Genomic DNA, 17,587 nt, shown 5'->3' on the forward strand with positions numbered 1-17,587 from the left:
TCACGACCAGAGCGTCGTCGTGAGGATACTGTATCCCATCCGCATCGTCCTCGGTGAAATAAATGGGCTCTTCCACCCAAGGTCGCTTCGGTGGGTTTTCTGCTTCATGCTCCAGTTCTCTGACCGAGGTCTTCCTTGCTGCTGCGATACGCCCTACTACAATGGATCCGCCAGTGATCATGTTGATCACCTCGCGGATTGGTATCTCTTCAGGTAACTACCAAGGTGGTTGCTCGTTCTGTCTACTCGACTCCGGAGCGTCTCTCCTTCGGTCTTCTTGTCGGTCCCTCTATTCTTTCTCGTCGTGCAAGATGTACTTCTTCAGGTACCTGTGGCGTAGACGTTCGAGTTCCTGGTTGCTGGGTCTCCCCGTAGCCTGGGTGAACACTTGACGAAGGAGGAGTCCTTTATTGCCATCAGGATTTCTCCTCGCTTCGCGTTGAGGGGAGTAAAGGTTGTTCTCTCTAAAGGAGGGGTCCTGGATCGCCGACCTAACCTATAACTTTTGGAGGGGGACTTACTTCTCGAGCGAGGTGACTTGCTTCATCTCAACGATTTGCTCTTCTTTCTTTTGTGCTTGTTGTTGCTTGCTCCTTCGTCTTCTCTTTTCCTCTTCTTGCTCTGTTGGCTTTCCGATTTTTGGCTGAGCTCTTCTTCTGTGCTTATGAACCTCTCCGCAAATGCTAGGAATTCCGTGATGTTTTTCGGGCGATTTACTCTGACATACCATCTGAACTCCTTGTGTGTAACTCCCTTCTGTGCTACGGTGAGGCGCACTGTTGGGTCAAGATTCGGTATCTACAAGCACGTTTCATTGAAATGCTTGATGTAGCTCCGAGTTGATTTGTTTTCCCTCTACACCATGTTCAGAAGGCTCTCTTGTGATTTCGGGCACTTCTTACTAGTATGAAGTGGGCCGTGAACATATCGACGAACCGTGCCCAACTTTTGATTGAGGCCAGCGCAATGTTCATGTACCACACGCATGCACGCTTCGTCTGCTCCGGCGAAATGCATTTGAGATTGAAACGCGTCTACATGATTGTTGGGATTGAAACTTCCATCGTACTTTTCCAACGGGCGTACCTTGAAATCCTTCGGCATCGAGGTTGCTAGTAGTTCGGGTGACAGGGGGGAGGGCCGACTCAACAAGGTAGGAGCAGGCTGTGTAGCTACCGAGCTCACTTCCTCCCTTTCCCTACTTCGTTCTTGCAGGCGGCTGCTCCTTGCTGGTGGGTTGTTCCTAGCGGAAGACCGACGAGTCTTACAACGCCGTTGCTGTTGCTTCTTTGCTGGCTCCACGTTGGTGTTGTTGACTTCTGTGTTATCGAGTACTTCGATTTTGGTCTGCTCTCGCTCTTGAACACTGTTGCAAGGTGGATTAGGGTTCTTTCCTTTTGCTTCTTCCTAGTCGCGAGACCGGCGCTGGCTGTTGTGGGGTGCCGAGGGGTCTCGTCTCGAGGCCGCACCTCGGGCCCCAAGTTGGTGATCATCGAGTCATGACTCGCGATTCTCAGGCTGTGAGTGTTGTTGCTGACTATTCCTTTCACGCTGGCTAACCTCGGGCGTATCTTTCGGGTTCCCCCTTTGAGAAACCGGGGGGGAGTGATGGCCGTTGATCCTACCCTGAGGTGGGGTCCGACTCCTAGGAGGGACCGGAACCTGTGAATTTCCCTCACCTCAAAGAGAAGATCGGTGAACACTTTGATGAGGTTGTTGGTTCTGAGTTTGATTATGGTATTGACCTGGTTGCTGATTCAGCTGTAGTGGTGGAAATTGCTGCTGGTACTGCTGATAGAAATAATATTGCTGAAACTGTTGGAACTGATGCATTTGTTGCATCTGAATCTGCATGGTTCTAACACTTTGAACTAAATCATCGAACTGGTGATGCCCTACCCAGGAGGAATCACCGAGGGTTCCAAGAAAGTGGTGTTTACTTGGGGCAGCGGGATGCTTATCTGCTGACTCGTCTGCTGCATCGACACAGTAGGAACCCCTGAGGTAGTGAGGGGGATGGTGAACGGCTTGATAGTCACTGAAGGGCCTTGGGAGAGTGATGTCGGGTGGTCTTGCCCCCTAGTGACGCTCATGTCGATGCCCTTGCTGGTGTTGCTTGAAGATGCCATTGAGAGAGAGTAAGGTGAGGTGTGAGGTTGACCTTTTAAAGCTCCTAGCTGGAAGATTACCTAGACACTAGTCGCGTAGAGAGTTGGACCAAGCTACAAGACAAAGGATCAGAGAACCTAGGGTAGCTAATCTTGTGAGGTCGCTCTGATGTTTAAGTTAGTATTGTATTCTGATTGCGAGTTGAAAGCTTGAATGCTAGAATGCTAGTGAGCAAGTAATCGGGCATACCTGAATCTTGGGGGCTGATGCCCTTATGTAGCTGGGCCGTTGTGGATCTCACGAAATGCTCTTGGAATCTCCGACCCATGACATAGGGATCCGTTCCTCTTCAGAAGGAGGATAACGTACTAGTCAACATCATCATTTTTCACTGTCATCTAATGGAAGATTGATTAAATCCATTGCAAATTATAAGTGGTGTTTTAGTAAAATTTTAACTATAGGGTAGATTTTAGAAAGTCCATAAAACTATAAGGGGTATTTTAGTAAATGACCATTTCTATGATTTAGCCTTCCTTAATAAATCCCGTGCATCGCATGGGTCTCTGCTAGTATATTTATAAAACCAACAACCATGATCGGTCTACTAATCAAACTTAAAGCCGACTCACCATTGTATATAATAATAATAATAATAATAATAATAATAATAATAATAATAATAATAATAATAATAAATGAATTAAGGGTCCGTTTGTTTTATAGTCCGAATCAGAATTGGAATTGAAACAAGTAAGAATGAGATTTCATTCGCTAGGGAGGGGCAGAGAATGGCCATTCCCTCAAATGGGATAATACCATTCTTACAGAAATGGGAATGTGATTCCGATTACATCCAATCAAACAATTGGAATCAGAATATCCCATTCCGATTCCGATTCCGATTCCAGACCCCCATTCCCACGAACCAAATGGGGCCTAAATTTTTCATATGGTGGTCTTGAAGCCAAGACAAACAAGTATCCGCCGCACTACAGTAAAGATTTTCCATATGGAATAGCTTTCAATTTCAGAAGCCCAACGACCCAAATTTTTTTGAAAGACCCCAGTCTAATTCCATTTATTAATCAATCAAGGATTCACAATTCTCATGGTGTCCTCAGACAAAGCATCATCAATACAGAACATTTATCCCACTTATCAGTTACAACCCAAAGACCCAAATGAGTTCAACTCATCACTGGTTCATATCCCCAACCCTCTACCAAGCTAGGCAAATGATATTCAAGGCACTGGTTTCATATAACTTGATTCGCTTCATGAACCAGCTAGTGACTTGAATTTGAATCTGATGTGCGTACTCCCATTGATTTCTTATTTTACAAGTTTTGGTTAAGAGGTGGTTGAGAGATGAGTCTATTAATGGTGGAAATCCTAACAATATGTACGGTCCCACTTAGAGTTTAATACAAACGCAAATCACGTAAAGAGGTAGGTGCAAATACAACTTCAAGAGGCTAACTCTGGGTTTTCTCCATTTTTCACGTATACAAATTGAGTATCTTGTACTTGCAGTCCATTGGTCTCATCGTAAATCATCATCTAGCTAGAATCTAGTTCGTCTCATCTTCGTTCCCTTTGTTTTTTTATCCAACTGTTTTAGCAACAAAATCTCCCACGCAAAGTAAGAGATGCTCGAAAAGGCTCTGTTCTCTGACTTCTCTCAGACGAAGGAATTGTTGGCAGCTCACGTAAGGGTTTCTGGTGTAGCCGCGGCTGTTTTGGGTCTATTTATCTTCACAGCTTTGGTTCAGAAACTCACCAACAAGGGACCCCTGTTATGGCCAGTTCTTGGGATCATGCCCACCTTGTTCTTCAATATCAACCGAGCCTATGATTGGATTACCGAAACTCTCATCAAATCTGGAGGCACATTTCGTTTTAGAGGGATGTGGACCAGCGGCGCATATGTCATCGTCACTTCTGATCCTTCCAACATCGAGTACATGCTCAAGACAAGATTCAAGAACTTCCCTAAAGGGCAGTACTTCCGGGAGAGGTTCTCCGACTTGCTCGGCGATGGCATCTTTAACGCCGATGATGATTTGTGGAAGGAACAAAGGCGGATCGCGACGTCGGAGATGCATTCGAGACGGTTCCTCCAGTATTCTCTTCAAACCATTCAGGACCTGGTGCACCAGAAGCTCTTGAAATTGCTAAACAAGCTTGCGGTTTCGGGGGAGAGCATCGATCTCCAAGACGTTCTCCTCCGGTTCACATTCGATAACATCTGCACCGCCGCATTCGGAGTCGACCCGGACTGCTTGGCCATCGACCTTCCCGAGGTCCCTTTCGCGAAAGCTTTCGAGCTAGCCACCGAGTTCAGTGTGTTGAGGTTCGTAACGCCTCCTTTGTTATGGAAGTCCATGAAGTACTTTGGGGTGGGATCCGAGAAGCGACTCAAGGAGGCGGTTGAAATAGTTCACAAATTCGCGGAGAAGACGGTGATCGATAGGAGGACGGAAAACTGCAAGCTCGGCAACCTAAATGGTCGTTCTGATCTATTGTCAAGGATCATTGAGATGGAAGACCCAGATGAAAAGGGCAAGAAGAAGTTGTCGGACAAGTTTCTTAAAGATTTCTGCATAAGCTTTACCTTGGCGGGACGGGATACAAGCTCGGTAGCACTAGCATGGTTCTTCTGGCTATTACACGAGCACCCGAGAGTCGAACAGCGAATTCTGGAGGAGATCAAGGAGATGATCGACCTTCGGGAGTCGAAGAAGGGGAAGGTTGACGATGTAACTTTTTCCATGGACGAGCTAAAGAAGATGGTGTACCTTGAAGCAACCCTATCAGAAACCCTCAGGCTGTACCCGTCGGTGCCGGTGGACTTCAAGGAGGTTCAAGAAGACGACGTGTTCCCTACAGGAACGGACGTCAAAAAGGGTGCTCGAGTGTTCTACAGCATTTACTCGATGGCTAGAATGGAGGACATATGGGGAAAAGACTGCAGGGAGTTTAAGCCGGAGAGATGGATCAAAGACGACGGGGAACTGGTGAACGAGAGCCAGTTTAAGTTCGCAGTGTTTAATGCAGGACCGAGGTTGTGTGTAGGGAAGAAATTCGCTTACATGCAGATGAAGTTGGTGGCTGCTTCTATCCTATTGAGGTACTCGGTTAAGGTGGTAGAGGGCCAAACCATTGTTCCAAAATTAACCACCACACTTTACATGAAGAATGGCTTGATGGTTACTCTCCAGCCAAGGATGAAGTGAATCTGCTGCTGTAGCCTGTACTCTGTAGCATTTGCTTTGAAGCCGGCCTGTTGATTAATTAATTGGGCAATAATACAGATTACTGATAAATTAAAATTAAGGTATATCCAAGAAAAAAATTCTCAAGTGTGTGTCGTAAAATAAATGTATATATAAATGGAGCAGACATTATTTGCTTTGATTGTACTATGATATATAATTGGGCCTGATTTAATAAAACAGCCCCTATATATGGTTTGCATTTTACTAAAATACTTGTAATTTTTTACCGATTTACTTAACCCACCTTCCATTATACGGAGGTGGAAAATAATGGTTTTGACCCTAAGGCTCCTCAGTTTGGTTGGAAAGAGTACAAATACAAATTTGTGGAGGGACTTACTAAATATAATTGAGCTGACATGAATTAATTAATGTTTATGATGAGGTTATGTACCAAAGATGTATGTCTAGATCTAGTATAGACATCTTGCATTTTTAAGGGATAAATAACTTGATAATTAAGGAAGGAGAAACAGTGTTTGACAAGGTTGATTCATACAAACAGTGTTTGAACTTGAATTGGTTTTGTCCCTCCTAGGCAATAAATTGATGTAATTAAATAGCAGGCTTATCCAACCTGATCCTAAACGGCCGGTCAAACTCTCATATATATATATATATACATATAACTACCTCATAGCTAGTCTCTCAACCTTATCTCATTACAATATTCCCTAACAGCTAGGATTTTAATTCTATCTGTATATGTAGATGTGCGCTTTCTCCTTCTGTGGTTTTCAGGATAAACGAAAGAAAAAAGAGCGGTTGGCAGATTCTTCATATTGAGAGATAAACCTTAAAGAGTTTCATGGTTTCTTCAAAACGTCGAGCAGTGCTAAATTATGCAAGAGTGTGAAGACGCTAAGGTATAATAAAGTAGAGTTGAATTAGTTAAAATTTGTAGGTAAGGGTCGGTTGGTGGCATCTGGACACTCCTGCTAACAGGTCAAGTGGTTCCTGGGACTTGAATAAAAGGAGACAATAGTCATAAATACGGCCTCATTGACTGGGTTTGAAATTAATTTAAATGAGACAATTCCATTTCCACCTCAAGTCAAGCTTCAGTGTTAATTGGGTGCGTGGGAATTGAATCAATACAGGATACTCTGGTGTTTGGTGGGTGGATCATGGATGGAGCTGGCTCCATCCAACTTAGCCAGGCCAGATATGGGTCTACACTCTACAGGTGGAGTTTTTTATAATATAATATATGATCACTTGACTTGACGATATGTTCATTCATTCATTCATTCCCCTTTCAGCTTACACATGCACAACACACGATCCCTTAATTTGTACAGTACAGATAAGAAGAACACCACCACCATAGTCCATGGATGCAACTTATAACACATGCAGGCGGTCTCTTTGGACTCCATTTGTTTGTGGTGCAATTTCATATGCCTTAGTACAAATGAATGCAAGTGTAAGGGATAAGAGTTGATCCGGCCGGTTAGCTTTTGTCTCAGGTTTTATTTTACTTCATCCACAATGTGCAAACGAATTGAAATAGACAAAGCAAAACCTAAAAAAAGAATGAATTGAACCTGCAGAATTTGCACCCGATCCGCAAAAATACTACTCTAGGCAATAGGAATAGATGATTGGCAATATGTTAGGCTGTGTACGTGATTTCTATCAGCCATGCATGCATTAAGTAGTTGCACCTTCCAACTGAATCAAGAAATTAAATTCCAACCAAGCAAGGGCCCATTTGCATTATCACCTCATTGAAATATATTTGACATCGTCACAAATTACGTAATCCTTCTACCCATTGGACATAATTTGTTATTTTGTTATTGCTTTCAAGGGTGTGTGTTTAGTAACGAGGGAGCTCGAGAGGGAATATACATTTACATATTACTCATTACATTCAATCGGGCCGGGGTCCATTTGCTTGAGGTCCACTGACCTTACCACACACAACTTGCAGTTGCATCAACTTGACCATTCAGCTACTGGTCTCTGATTCTAATCTCACACTATTAGCATGCATTTCTCTTAGCTTTCAAGACAGAAAAGATTGAAAGTTTGGACTGTTAATAGCTCATTAATTCTATGCATTGGAATTAAGTAGCTAATGAACAGTTTGCCTGGAAAAACAAAAATAATAATCTAGGACACTTGAAAAGTTTAGGCATTTAGGCATAGCCTAAGAGGGTTCTATGTAATTGTCGCGTTAATATTACGAAATGGTTAAGTTTTAGCCATTGCGCGCCTATTCACAAATTTAGTATTTCTGTATCTTAGTTCCTGTTTGGACCTGTAACCTGCTTTTGGGTTAATCAACACAAATTGGCATACAACTGTTATTTGAGGCTGTTTATAATTGAAACAGGTATAGATAAAAATGCATGTAGGAGGTTGTTCATAGAAACCTTTAATTGGAGTCCCGATCTCCTGCAGATTTTTCTGTACATTAAATTAGAGAATTCCATGTCAGTACCCTCTCATGTGTGCGAGTAATTCTCTCATCCCATTTTTTATATATTAAAAATTACATTAAATTTTAAATCATAAGATTTATTCTTCTCCTCTTTCGTCAATTTTTTCTCAAAATAACTAAATAATCCTAGCTACCAGAAAGAAAAACAGGGGATAAGGGTTCACCGAATGCACAATTCTCACATCAATTTAACATTGATTTTTTTTCTTTCTTCTTCTTTTTCTTCATTTTTTTTTTTATTTTTTTGCTAAGGGATGAGGCCACTAGCATGAACCTTAAGGCTGCACTTGTTTTCTTGAGAATGAACATAAAATATTTTTACTTTAAATATTTCAGCAACTTTTGCTCCCCTTTTAATTCATTTATTGCAAATAAAACAAAGTGTTTATTGTGCAAGAGGGTACAATATAGCTCAAATATTTCAGCCTGAATTTTTTTTCAACATTTTTAGGTTGAAACAAACAAAGCATGGGAAAACTACAAGGGAAAAAAAATGAAAGGATATTATTTAAAGCCCACCATGACTTTTCAAAACCTCGCCCATATCAGTGAGTTTTGTCCTCTAAAACTCACATTCCATTAGATTTCTGTTAAGTTACCATTGGTGGTTATTGGCAGAAATAGTCCATCATATCCCAAAAAGAAAATTTCATCATAAATGCAACATTAAATTTTGTAGGCTCATTAATGGAATAGTACTAATAAAATAAAAAAAAGGAAATTGTCAGTGATTTTTTGTTTTCCAAAACTCACCATCTATTAGAACATTATGTGTTCATCAACAAAAATTGTCCATCTCTCTCTCAATAATGATTTCAGGCCAAAGCCCCCTACAGTGAGACCTGTGGCCCACTTACATTTAGATATTTGTCCTTCCAAGAAAGAGACCATTAACTTGCATACTAACAAAACCCAAAGCTAACTACCATGTAGACACATTGCCACCTATGATTTTGTTTTCTCTTACTGCTTTTACATATGTGATATTGTAACTTTTCAGACGTGAGAAGTGGAAAGTTCCCAGGTACAATATCAAACAATTTTCAATCTTCTTGCACATTTACTCTAACTGAACTTTTTACACATTCAACCATCTCCTCCCATTCTCCCCTCACTCACACACTTGGTGTCCCATTTTTACAGAAAATAAAATTTCAATTCAACTGCCACTTTCCCATTTTTACGGGAAATAGAATTCAAATATAGTAATGTACTTCATTGTGGGTAAACCCATGTTGCTTACTTTTAGGAAACAAATACACACATCTACTTTTTTTTTTTCGAGAGAGAAAGATAACCAGATTTCATTAAAGAACTCAATCCAACTTCCAACTTACTCGGTGTGTAATCTATATAGACGTAGGCTTTTTTACACTAAAAATCAATTCAGTCGGATTAACCAACCGACTGCAAGATTGAATTATTTCTGAACTGTCACTGACCGTCGGTAAACAAGGATTAAAAAAAATTTACCATTATAAACATACCTTCCACAAGAGAAACAAATATTACACCTTTTGGGCACAGACAATCTGATGCGTGGCATCTGATGCTGCTATTAGCTTCTAAAACCAATTCTTTGAACAAGGGTAACCTTTCAATTGCCTTGTACGTTTAAAGAGTATTATAACGGAAGTATATCTTTACCAACAGAACAAAAAAAAGAATAAAAAGAAATAAGTAAAAAGCATGTTAACTGACCAAAAAACTTTCCTGTCACTAGCTAATAAAATCAAAAGAAACAAATTGAGCATTGAATCATGCCTCCAAAATAGAACCTACACAGTTACAAAAAGAGAGCCTAAAGAACTGAAAGCTCCTCTCTCTAAATCAAAAGGAGCCACGCCTTGGTCTTTCTTCCGCAACATTCACTCTAATTGCTCTTCCATCCAAACTCTGCATGAGGAATGATGGCCAGGTTATTTGTTTTAACAAAAGTGTTGTACGACAAAACAGAGGACTATTGCCAATATACTAGTTACACAGCAAAACCAAGTATAATTTAGTAACATCTGCATGGTGATCATGGGTCGGGCTGGGTTTAGAACCTATGATAAGGGTTATAGCCTGCACCTGGGGCTGGCCAAGACCCAGGCCTGAATTGCCCAGACATGGGCCGAGTTCCAGGCCAATGAATTTAAATATAAATTATATAATATTTTATATTATATGACATAATATATGTTTGCAATTTTTGTTATATATCATATAATGTAAAATATGATATAAAATAACACATACACACACGACCTAACCACCACCATGCTCGCATTCCATTCTTCATCCATATAATTAGCAAAAGAAAAGTTACTTAAAATAAAATAAAAAATGTGGCATTAGAATAAATTTGGGACAATATCAATTACACTCGAGGGAAACATAAGACCACTTGTTCTCTCATCCTTCTTAATGGAACCACATGATTAATTAAAGAAAAAGGTATGCATCTTACCTGTCCATCAAGGGCAGCAATGGCATCATCCAACTCGGTTTGCGACGACATCGTCACAAAGCCAAACCCACGTGAACGTCCAGTCTCCCGATCATAAACAATCCTGGCATCCACAACCTTACCGTGTTCACTGAATACTTGCTCCAGGCGAGAGTTATCAACTTGCCATGGCAAGTTTCCAACATAGATCCTAAATGATGGTTCTAACACTCGTGGGGGTCGCTCTGGTCTGGACCCTCTTGGAGCAGCCTTGTTCACAGTCAGAAGCCTGCCACCAGCATCCTGTTTCAACACATGGAGAAATAGTAAAACAAAGTGGGCCGATTGAGTTACCATTTAATGATAAGAGTGTAAACTAAGCAAATTACTGCAACACACCAAACAAGGACACAACATTTTTACAAATGGTTGACATGCTTAGTACACAACAATTGTACTGAACACATTATATAGCTGTTGGCCAATGTTCGACTGTTATTGGTTTAACTAAAAAGAAAAGGAAATCCAACCCAACACAGATGGAGCAAATTATGCAGCATTATATCAATTAAGACATCAGAAACTTGTTACAGGTCTTAATACAGGAAGAAAGTTCAACTGTCTAAAGATCAAAGATGGCCATTGCAATGATGGGTGCATCTTCATTGCTATATTCAATTGACATTCAAATTATATGGACAAACCATATGATGTGAGTAATCTTTCTTGATCCTGCATCTGTCATCAAAATCAGTACTTAATAAGTGAACATGCTTGTTTCAGAATTTAATATTCCTCCTACTCTTATCACATCTATCTCGTATACCATGCCTATAATAGTGTGTCTGACTTCTTGAGCATCAAGCATTTAACTCCGTAATATGTGGTTTGTTCTTTACACTTCCTATTAAAACCTCCCTTCAAATTCAGGTATATGCCAATTGAACAGTATTCCTGAGTATTTTATCCACCAGCATCTAGTTGTATGGACAACAGCCTCTCAATATCACCTCCATATTGAAGTATAGTGAAAACAATCACCTTGGCAAAGTCTGCATGACCATTCTTAAACAACTCCCTACTTCCATTCCCATGACCCTATTTCTCCTAAAATTAAACAAAATGTTCTGTGTTAGCATGGTTGTCAAGGTGTTGACTAGGCAATGAAGTAATCTTGGGAGACCACTTACAGGTGGATCCATGAATATATTATTTAAGGCACCCCACACCCGCCCAATACACAAGGTGCTTGCCTAGGTGGTAAGATGGGCACCCATAAACAGTTTACTATTCCTCTTATGGCATCTCCTATTGTATATGCCTAATCAATTCGTAAACAATCAATTCAAAAATATATTTTCTCAATGCCGATTCTTGAATATGTGGCTCCAAGTGAACAAAAAACCACAAAGAAGAATCAAAGAGACAATGCTGAAAGTGTGTGTTTGTGTTTCTATTTTATGAAATTGTCAAGTTGAAATACAACTATTAACTAATAATAAGTTAGCACTGGTTTGTCCAACATCAGATAAAAGAGGCGTGTTCATTAGGAGATGCAACCTGAGCCGAGCTGACCAGAACAGGTCATGCAAAAAGGGCACTTGCATTTGGTGGTAGTGTGTGTCACAGCACAAAACATGAGGCACCACGTCCCCTCGTGGGATTTTTGATTAGCCACAATTCCAACAATCCAACTTCCAAAAGGACCAAATGGTTTGGTCCTCTTGGCTTGTCTGCAATCATCAGGTTTGGTCCTTACAGGCACGCCAAATGGTTTATAAGAAGTAAGCACCCCCATCCCCACCCCACCCCCCAAGAAAAAGAAGGGCAAATTTCTTAAAGTACCCTTAAGGTTTAGCTAATTGACTAACTCCAACCATACTGTTTGACTATTGTCTTAAAGTATCCCTACTGTTTATGGCAATTGCCCTCATCATTAAATTCTAACAGAGGAAGGTGAATTGTCACTTTTGCCCCTATCTCAGATAAACGTGCCAAAATGTAAATTACATTTTTGACCATCGCTTTAATACAGTTTTGTTGACCGAGTGGAGAAAGAACACCATTGTCTGCATGGGTTACCGCTGCAACTCCCGGTGGTGTGACAACATGAAAGATTCGTCTAGGTAAGGGTTTTTAAAGGGAAAATGATTTAAAGAGGATGAAGAGATCAGATTACATCATTTCCTCTCTACAGAATGGCGATAAAATGATTTTTTTTCCTATTTCCAACATGACCCCTCTTCTCTCTCTCTTTCCCTGTGAACCATTGCAGAAGCACTTCTCTAGGGTTCCATTTCTCTTTTAGTATTTTCCCTGCATTCCTTTCGCTTGTGTGGCTCCACGCGTCAAGGCTCTGTTGCCTCTGTTGCCATAAATCCAGCTCTCCTTCCCATCACAGATTCGATGTTCTAACTTCAACCATCAGAAGAAAAAAATCAATACACTAAAGAGATGAGCTAATTCCTAAGCTTTGAGATCTGAAGAAAGGGGTGGAAATTTGAGGACTTAGTTGAAGAAAGGTGATGCCCTTGCATTTCTGTCACTGTGAAAAGCCCTCATCGTCTGACTATCATTCCGTCGTCATTCCACCATCATTGCCACGCCACCATTGCCGAAGCCAACAATTAGCTTCATTCATACAACCATTGCCTGGTCCATTCCTTTATTCACCAGAAGCCCTCTGAACTCCTCTTAGTCTTCCACCTCAAAACCCACTTCCAAGAAAACGTTTTCACCAGAAGCTCTCCGTGGCACTGGCATGCCAAATCATTGCCAAGAGGGAAATTATCAAACATCTGAAGGCTGAAGCACTTCATGGCCTGCCAGATCATTGCCGAATCTGCAGCTGAGAAGCCAGTTGCTGGTTCTTCTGCTAGTAATGGTGTTGGTAGCACTTCATGACCTGCCATATTTTCTTATATGCCTCCACATCTCCATAACTGGTCTTCTTCTTCGAAACCTTTGGTGGCTCAGGCATAGAGTGGCCCTTTCGTGAGTAGTGGTCGATTGTGTTATGGTAGTCAGCTAACTTAGGTGGAGGTGGCGGTCCCCTCATCATCTACGGTGGTGGAATAGACCCAAACCCTGATGATCCAGTAGTGCTGGAGATTTTTCACATGGCTATCAAATCTTGAAGAATAAACTGCAACAAATGGAGCCACCGGAGAGATTGATTATTTTCAGTTCATACGTTGTTTCTGTTTGTTTCTATTGTTGTTCCCATTTCTGCAGTGGTGGTAGCGGGTAGAGACAATAACAGGGAGGGAGATTCCATTTTTTACCCAAACTAGTGGATCAGATTTAACAGAGAACAACAGTAATTGTAGCAGCAGCAGAAGCATTTTCTCGACGGAGGAAGTGATGTTGAGGGTAGGACATGTTTGCCCATTCAAGGGTACTTTTGGTATTATCTGATGATAATCAACCATGTGATGTTACATGTGAACGAGTCGTGACGGAGACTTAACAGTAAGGGATGTGTTAGTCAATTGTCAGAAACAGTAGGGGTACTTTAAGACAATAGTCAAACAGTAGGGGTGGAGTTAGTCAATTAGCTAAACCTTAAGGGTACTTTAAGAAATTTGCCCAAAGAAGAAATATAAAAAAGTAAATACAATAGCTATCATCATCCACTCCAAAAAAATAAATAAATAAATAACCATTCTAACCTTCATGGAGCCACAAAAAAAAATTATCCAAGGAATGCTCTTGATATGAGGATCTGTTATGAGCATAAAGCTAGCATGTTCCACTTTATTATTGCAGTTTCTACATTAAGAACCTCTCACACTAACTCAATGTTTTAAAATGTGGAGGTGTGATGCAAGGTGTCCCACTACCTATAAGCGTTAGGTAGTTCAGAACGCAAGAGGCGTAAGCCTCCCAGACACAAGGAGGTGTAAGCCTCCTTAAGAGGAGGGGGGTTAGGAGGAGGATGAAGAGTAAGGGGGGATCTCATTTTTTCTTTATTTTTTCTTTTTCTTTTCCTTTCCTTTCCTTTTTTTTTTTCTTTTTCCTTTTTTTTCTATCTTTTTATATAAGATGTGCATGAGGCGCATGATGCGTACGCCTCTAGCACGCCTCATGAAAAAAGCGCAAGAGGTGTCGGTGCCTCTGGCATACGCCTCAGGGCGTTTTGGGAGAGCCTCCAGGTGTACACCTCCCACGCCTTTTAAAACACTGTACTAACTTCATTTATAATATCTATGATAATTCAATAATGCACTACAAAGAAAATTTTATCAGGATCAACCAATAAAATAACCACTTCTAATTATGGGAATAATTAAGGTATCTTTCTAAGTTGAAAACCAAAAACTTTTAGTAAGAGTGCAAGCATCATGAAATGTTAACATACTCATCGCTAGACTTAAACTTGGCCAGTGCTTTATCCTAATTAGTCTAAATTTTAAAAAACAAAGGTATAGACTCCACCAAGTAAGAGTGCAAGCCTACTTGTGCTCTATAAGCTTTTTTTTTCATAAGAGGCTGGATGTTATATAAAACTTAGCTAGTTATTGCTTCCAGATGATGGCATAAACCACAATTAACCTAGAAACCTCATAATGAATTTTGTTTCCTTCTTGGATATTTCAATTCAGAAAAAAAAAATCTGTATCAATTCTAGTGTTTTAAAAGTGCAAGGCACAAAAAAAGATGCAGAGGTCAATTTGCGCTTGAGGAGCAAGGCATAAAAGTACCAAAAAAAATTGCTAAAAGTAAAAACATTCAAAAAAATAAAAAATATTAAACATAATATTAATAAAAAATATAAACTTAAATTTTAAAATAAATGTTTTAAAAAACCTATTATCTAAAATTAAAATACATAAACATAAGATGTAAAGCATATTCAAATGATAATTTAAAAATAGGATCAAACATATAAAACATTTTCAAGCATGTAAAACCTCTAATCTCTTTTTTCACTCAATTGCATTACTTCAAGTAGCTAATGTAATGTAAAACATATTACATTCCTGATTCTACGAGCCACCTTTGTGCCATGCCCCTTGAGGCAAGCCCAAAAAAATCCATGTTAGATTGTTAGGTGTTAAATTCTTAGTTTACACACAAAAAATAATGAATTTATAATTTTAATTGCTTTTTAAGAAAATATCGTATTAGGATGAATGAATGAACATTAGCAAATAAGGGGTTCTCGGAGTCAGAGAAAAAAAAAAGCGTCAAATTTTCAAAAGGCACATGCCTGGGCTGAGGTGCAAGGCGCATCAGGCGCGCACGCCTAGGTGCACCAGGCGTGCGCCTTTTGAAAGGGCTGTGCCTAGGACCTAGGTGAGGCACATACCCTAAAATGTGCCTCGCCTGTGCACCTAGGTGCGCCAAATCACTGATCAATTCCCTATTCATATTGTGCCCTGCCAGTAATTGGAAAACATAGTTAAATAATCATGTCGCCCAAGTGGATAAGAAATAAATAACCAAAAAATAGACTTACAGATTAGACAGAAAAGCTACAGACCTCAAAGAGATTGATAAAAAAACACAAAAGGAAACTCAATAAGCATATGTTGGATTGACTATAACCAACAGAGTAGGAAGCTGTAAGCAGAGAAATACACCCTCCTAAATCAACATAACCAAGTAAAAACTCCATCAACAGAATACGATAATAAAATCGTAAATGACTAATAAAATTGAAACAACGTTTTTCACTTTCTTATCCATGCATATAACCTTTTAGAAAAATATACAATTTCTACAAACTAGCTGCTATAGAATGAATAATCAACGAATAGATAAGCAAATTTAAAAGAAAGGAGGACAAATATTTACATAACGGTTGAACATTTCGATAGCTTTCTCCGCTTCTTCAACAGTACTCATCGTGACGAACCCGAACCCACGACTCTGATCTGTCTCTCGATTGTAAATTACCTAAAAATGAAACAAACGCAATAAAACCCCCAAGAAGTCTTCTAGCCAATACATATATGCAGAAACTAAGCATCGGTAATAACAAAAAAGTTACCTCAGCAACCTCAACAACTCCAGCCTGGTCGAAGAGCTGAGCCAACTTCTCACTATCAATGTCATAAGGTAAGTTGCCAACATAAAGTTTTGCCTCTTCAGGGGGTTCCGAATAAGACTCATCACTCTCCCCGAGAAACCCGTCCACGCCGCTCTCTTCTCCATCTTCAGGCGCACTCCCTTCTGTCGCCGCATCTTCCCCTTCACCTTCCCAGTCCGACAAACGAGCTTCGGTCTCCTCGCCCTCTTGATTCTCCCAATTGAACCCCTCCTCCTCAACCTCATTCTCTTCCTCTTGTTGAGCCCAGTCGGAGGTCTGTGCTACTAGAGCGATTATGGTCGAAGAAGAAAGCTTCTTTTTCAGAGACATCCATGAAGGAAGTGACGAAGAAGAAGAGCATGAGAGATGAAGAAGTTTAATTGGTTTAGAAGGGAGAGAGAGAAACGGGGATGAAGTTTTGGTTGTGAAGAGGGTTGGGAGAGAGGTTAAGTATCTGTCCGCCATTGGTACAGTCTTGAATAGAGGTTTAGTTACAGAAGCCATGGCAGCCGAGAAGAGAGAGATTTGGAATTTGGGAGGGAGGGGAGAGGATAAGGGATAGAAGAGGGAGCGGGGTTTATAGAGAATGAGGGTTCCAAAGCGAACAGCCGGTCCAAGAACGGCCAGAACGGGTCGAACCAGAGAGGTCTTCGGGCTTCATCTAGTACTTTAGATATTTTCATTTTGTTGATAGACCGATTCTCCTCGTGGACTCGTGACTCGTGACTCGTGAGGACATAAGAGATTAAGAGGTTGTTGGTGCGTGGATCCGTATAATGGCCCGGCACGATTTTGCAGGCTGCCTGTCTTTTAGCGGGCCGGCCGTGCTGGGACACTGGCATGGAAGTAGGGAGTGTAAATGTGTAATAGATCGGTTTTGGATTGGACCCCATATCAAAATCCATTTGGACGGATTGAATGGACTAACAACACATTGAATGGGATCAGTTCGGACTTAATGGTCCAAAGTATTTATTGGATTGGATTGGACCTGATCCATCCATAATGAATTTATATTGGATTGGGTTGGATTGAGATAATGTATGGTCCATTTGGTAGAAGATAAAAATATAAGTGTCAATGAATCAGGTTTGGGTTAGAATTAATCTAAAGAAAAATAAATTTGAACAGTCGAGACATTTGAATTGGACAATCTATAAAAAAAAAAAAAAAAAAACTATCAAAAAAGACATTGAATTGGACAGGTCTAAAATACTCATTGGATTGGATTGGATTGATCATTTGTAATGGACTCACATTGGTTTGGATTGGACCAAATCTAG

The 17,587-nt window shown here is 40.4% G+C and overlaps 2 protein-coding genes across 2 annotated transcripts; one reads left to right on the plus strand and one right to left on the minus strand.

The window, feature by feature from the left end:
- Positions 1 to 3,688: 3,688 nt before the first annotated feature.
- LOC104591977 (cytochrome P450 86B1) lies at positions 3,689 to 5,600 on the plus strand. Its single transcript, XM_010251130.3, has one exon. The coding sequence runs from the start codon at positions 3,762 to 3,764 to the stop codon at positions 5,346 to 5,348; it is 1,587 nt and encodes a 528-aa protein (XP_010249432.1). The 5' UTR covers positions 3,689 to 3,761; the 3' UTR covers positions 5,349 to 5,600.
- A 3,817-nt stretch (positions 5,601 to 9,417) lies between these two features.
- On the minus strand, positions 9,418 to 16,862 carry LOC104591544 (28 kDa ribonucleoprotein, chloroplastic-like). Its single transcript, XM_010250412.3, has 4 exons — positions 16,266 to 16,862; positions 16,070 to 16,171; positions 10,292 to 10,573; positions 9,418 to 9,735 (listed from the first exon to the last, which is right to left on the minus strand). The coding sequence occupies exons 1-4, from the start codon at positions 16,806 to 16,808 to the stop codon at positions 9,670 to 9,672; spliced, it is 993 nt and encodes a 330-aa protein (XP_010248714.1). The 5' UTR covers positions 16,809 to 16,862; the 3' UTR covers positions 9,418 to 9,669.
- Between the last annotated feature and the right edge of the window lie 725 nt (positions 16,863 to 17,587).

Source organism: Nelumbo nucifera, chromosome 4 (genome assembly GCF_055504915.1).
Source record: "Nelumbo nucifera cultivar China Antique chromosome 4, China Antique-T2T, whole genome shotgun sequence".
Classification (NCBI taxonomy): domain Eukaryota; kingdom Viridiplantae; phylum Streptophyta; class Magnoliopsida; order Proteales; family Nelumbonaceae; genus Nelumbo; species Nelumbo nucifera.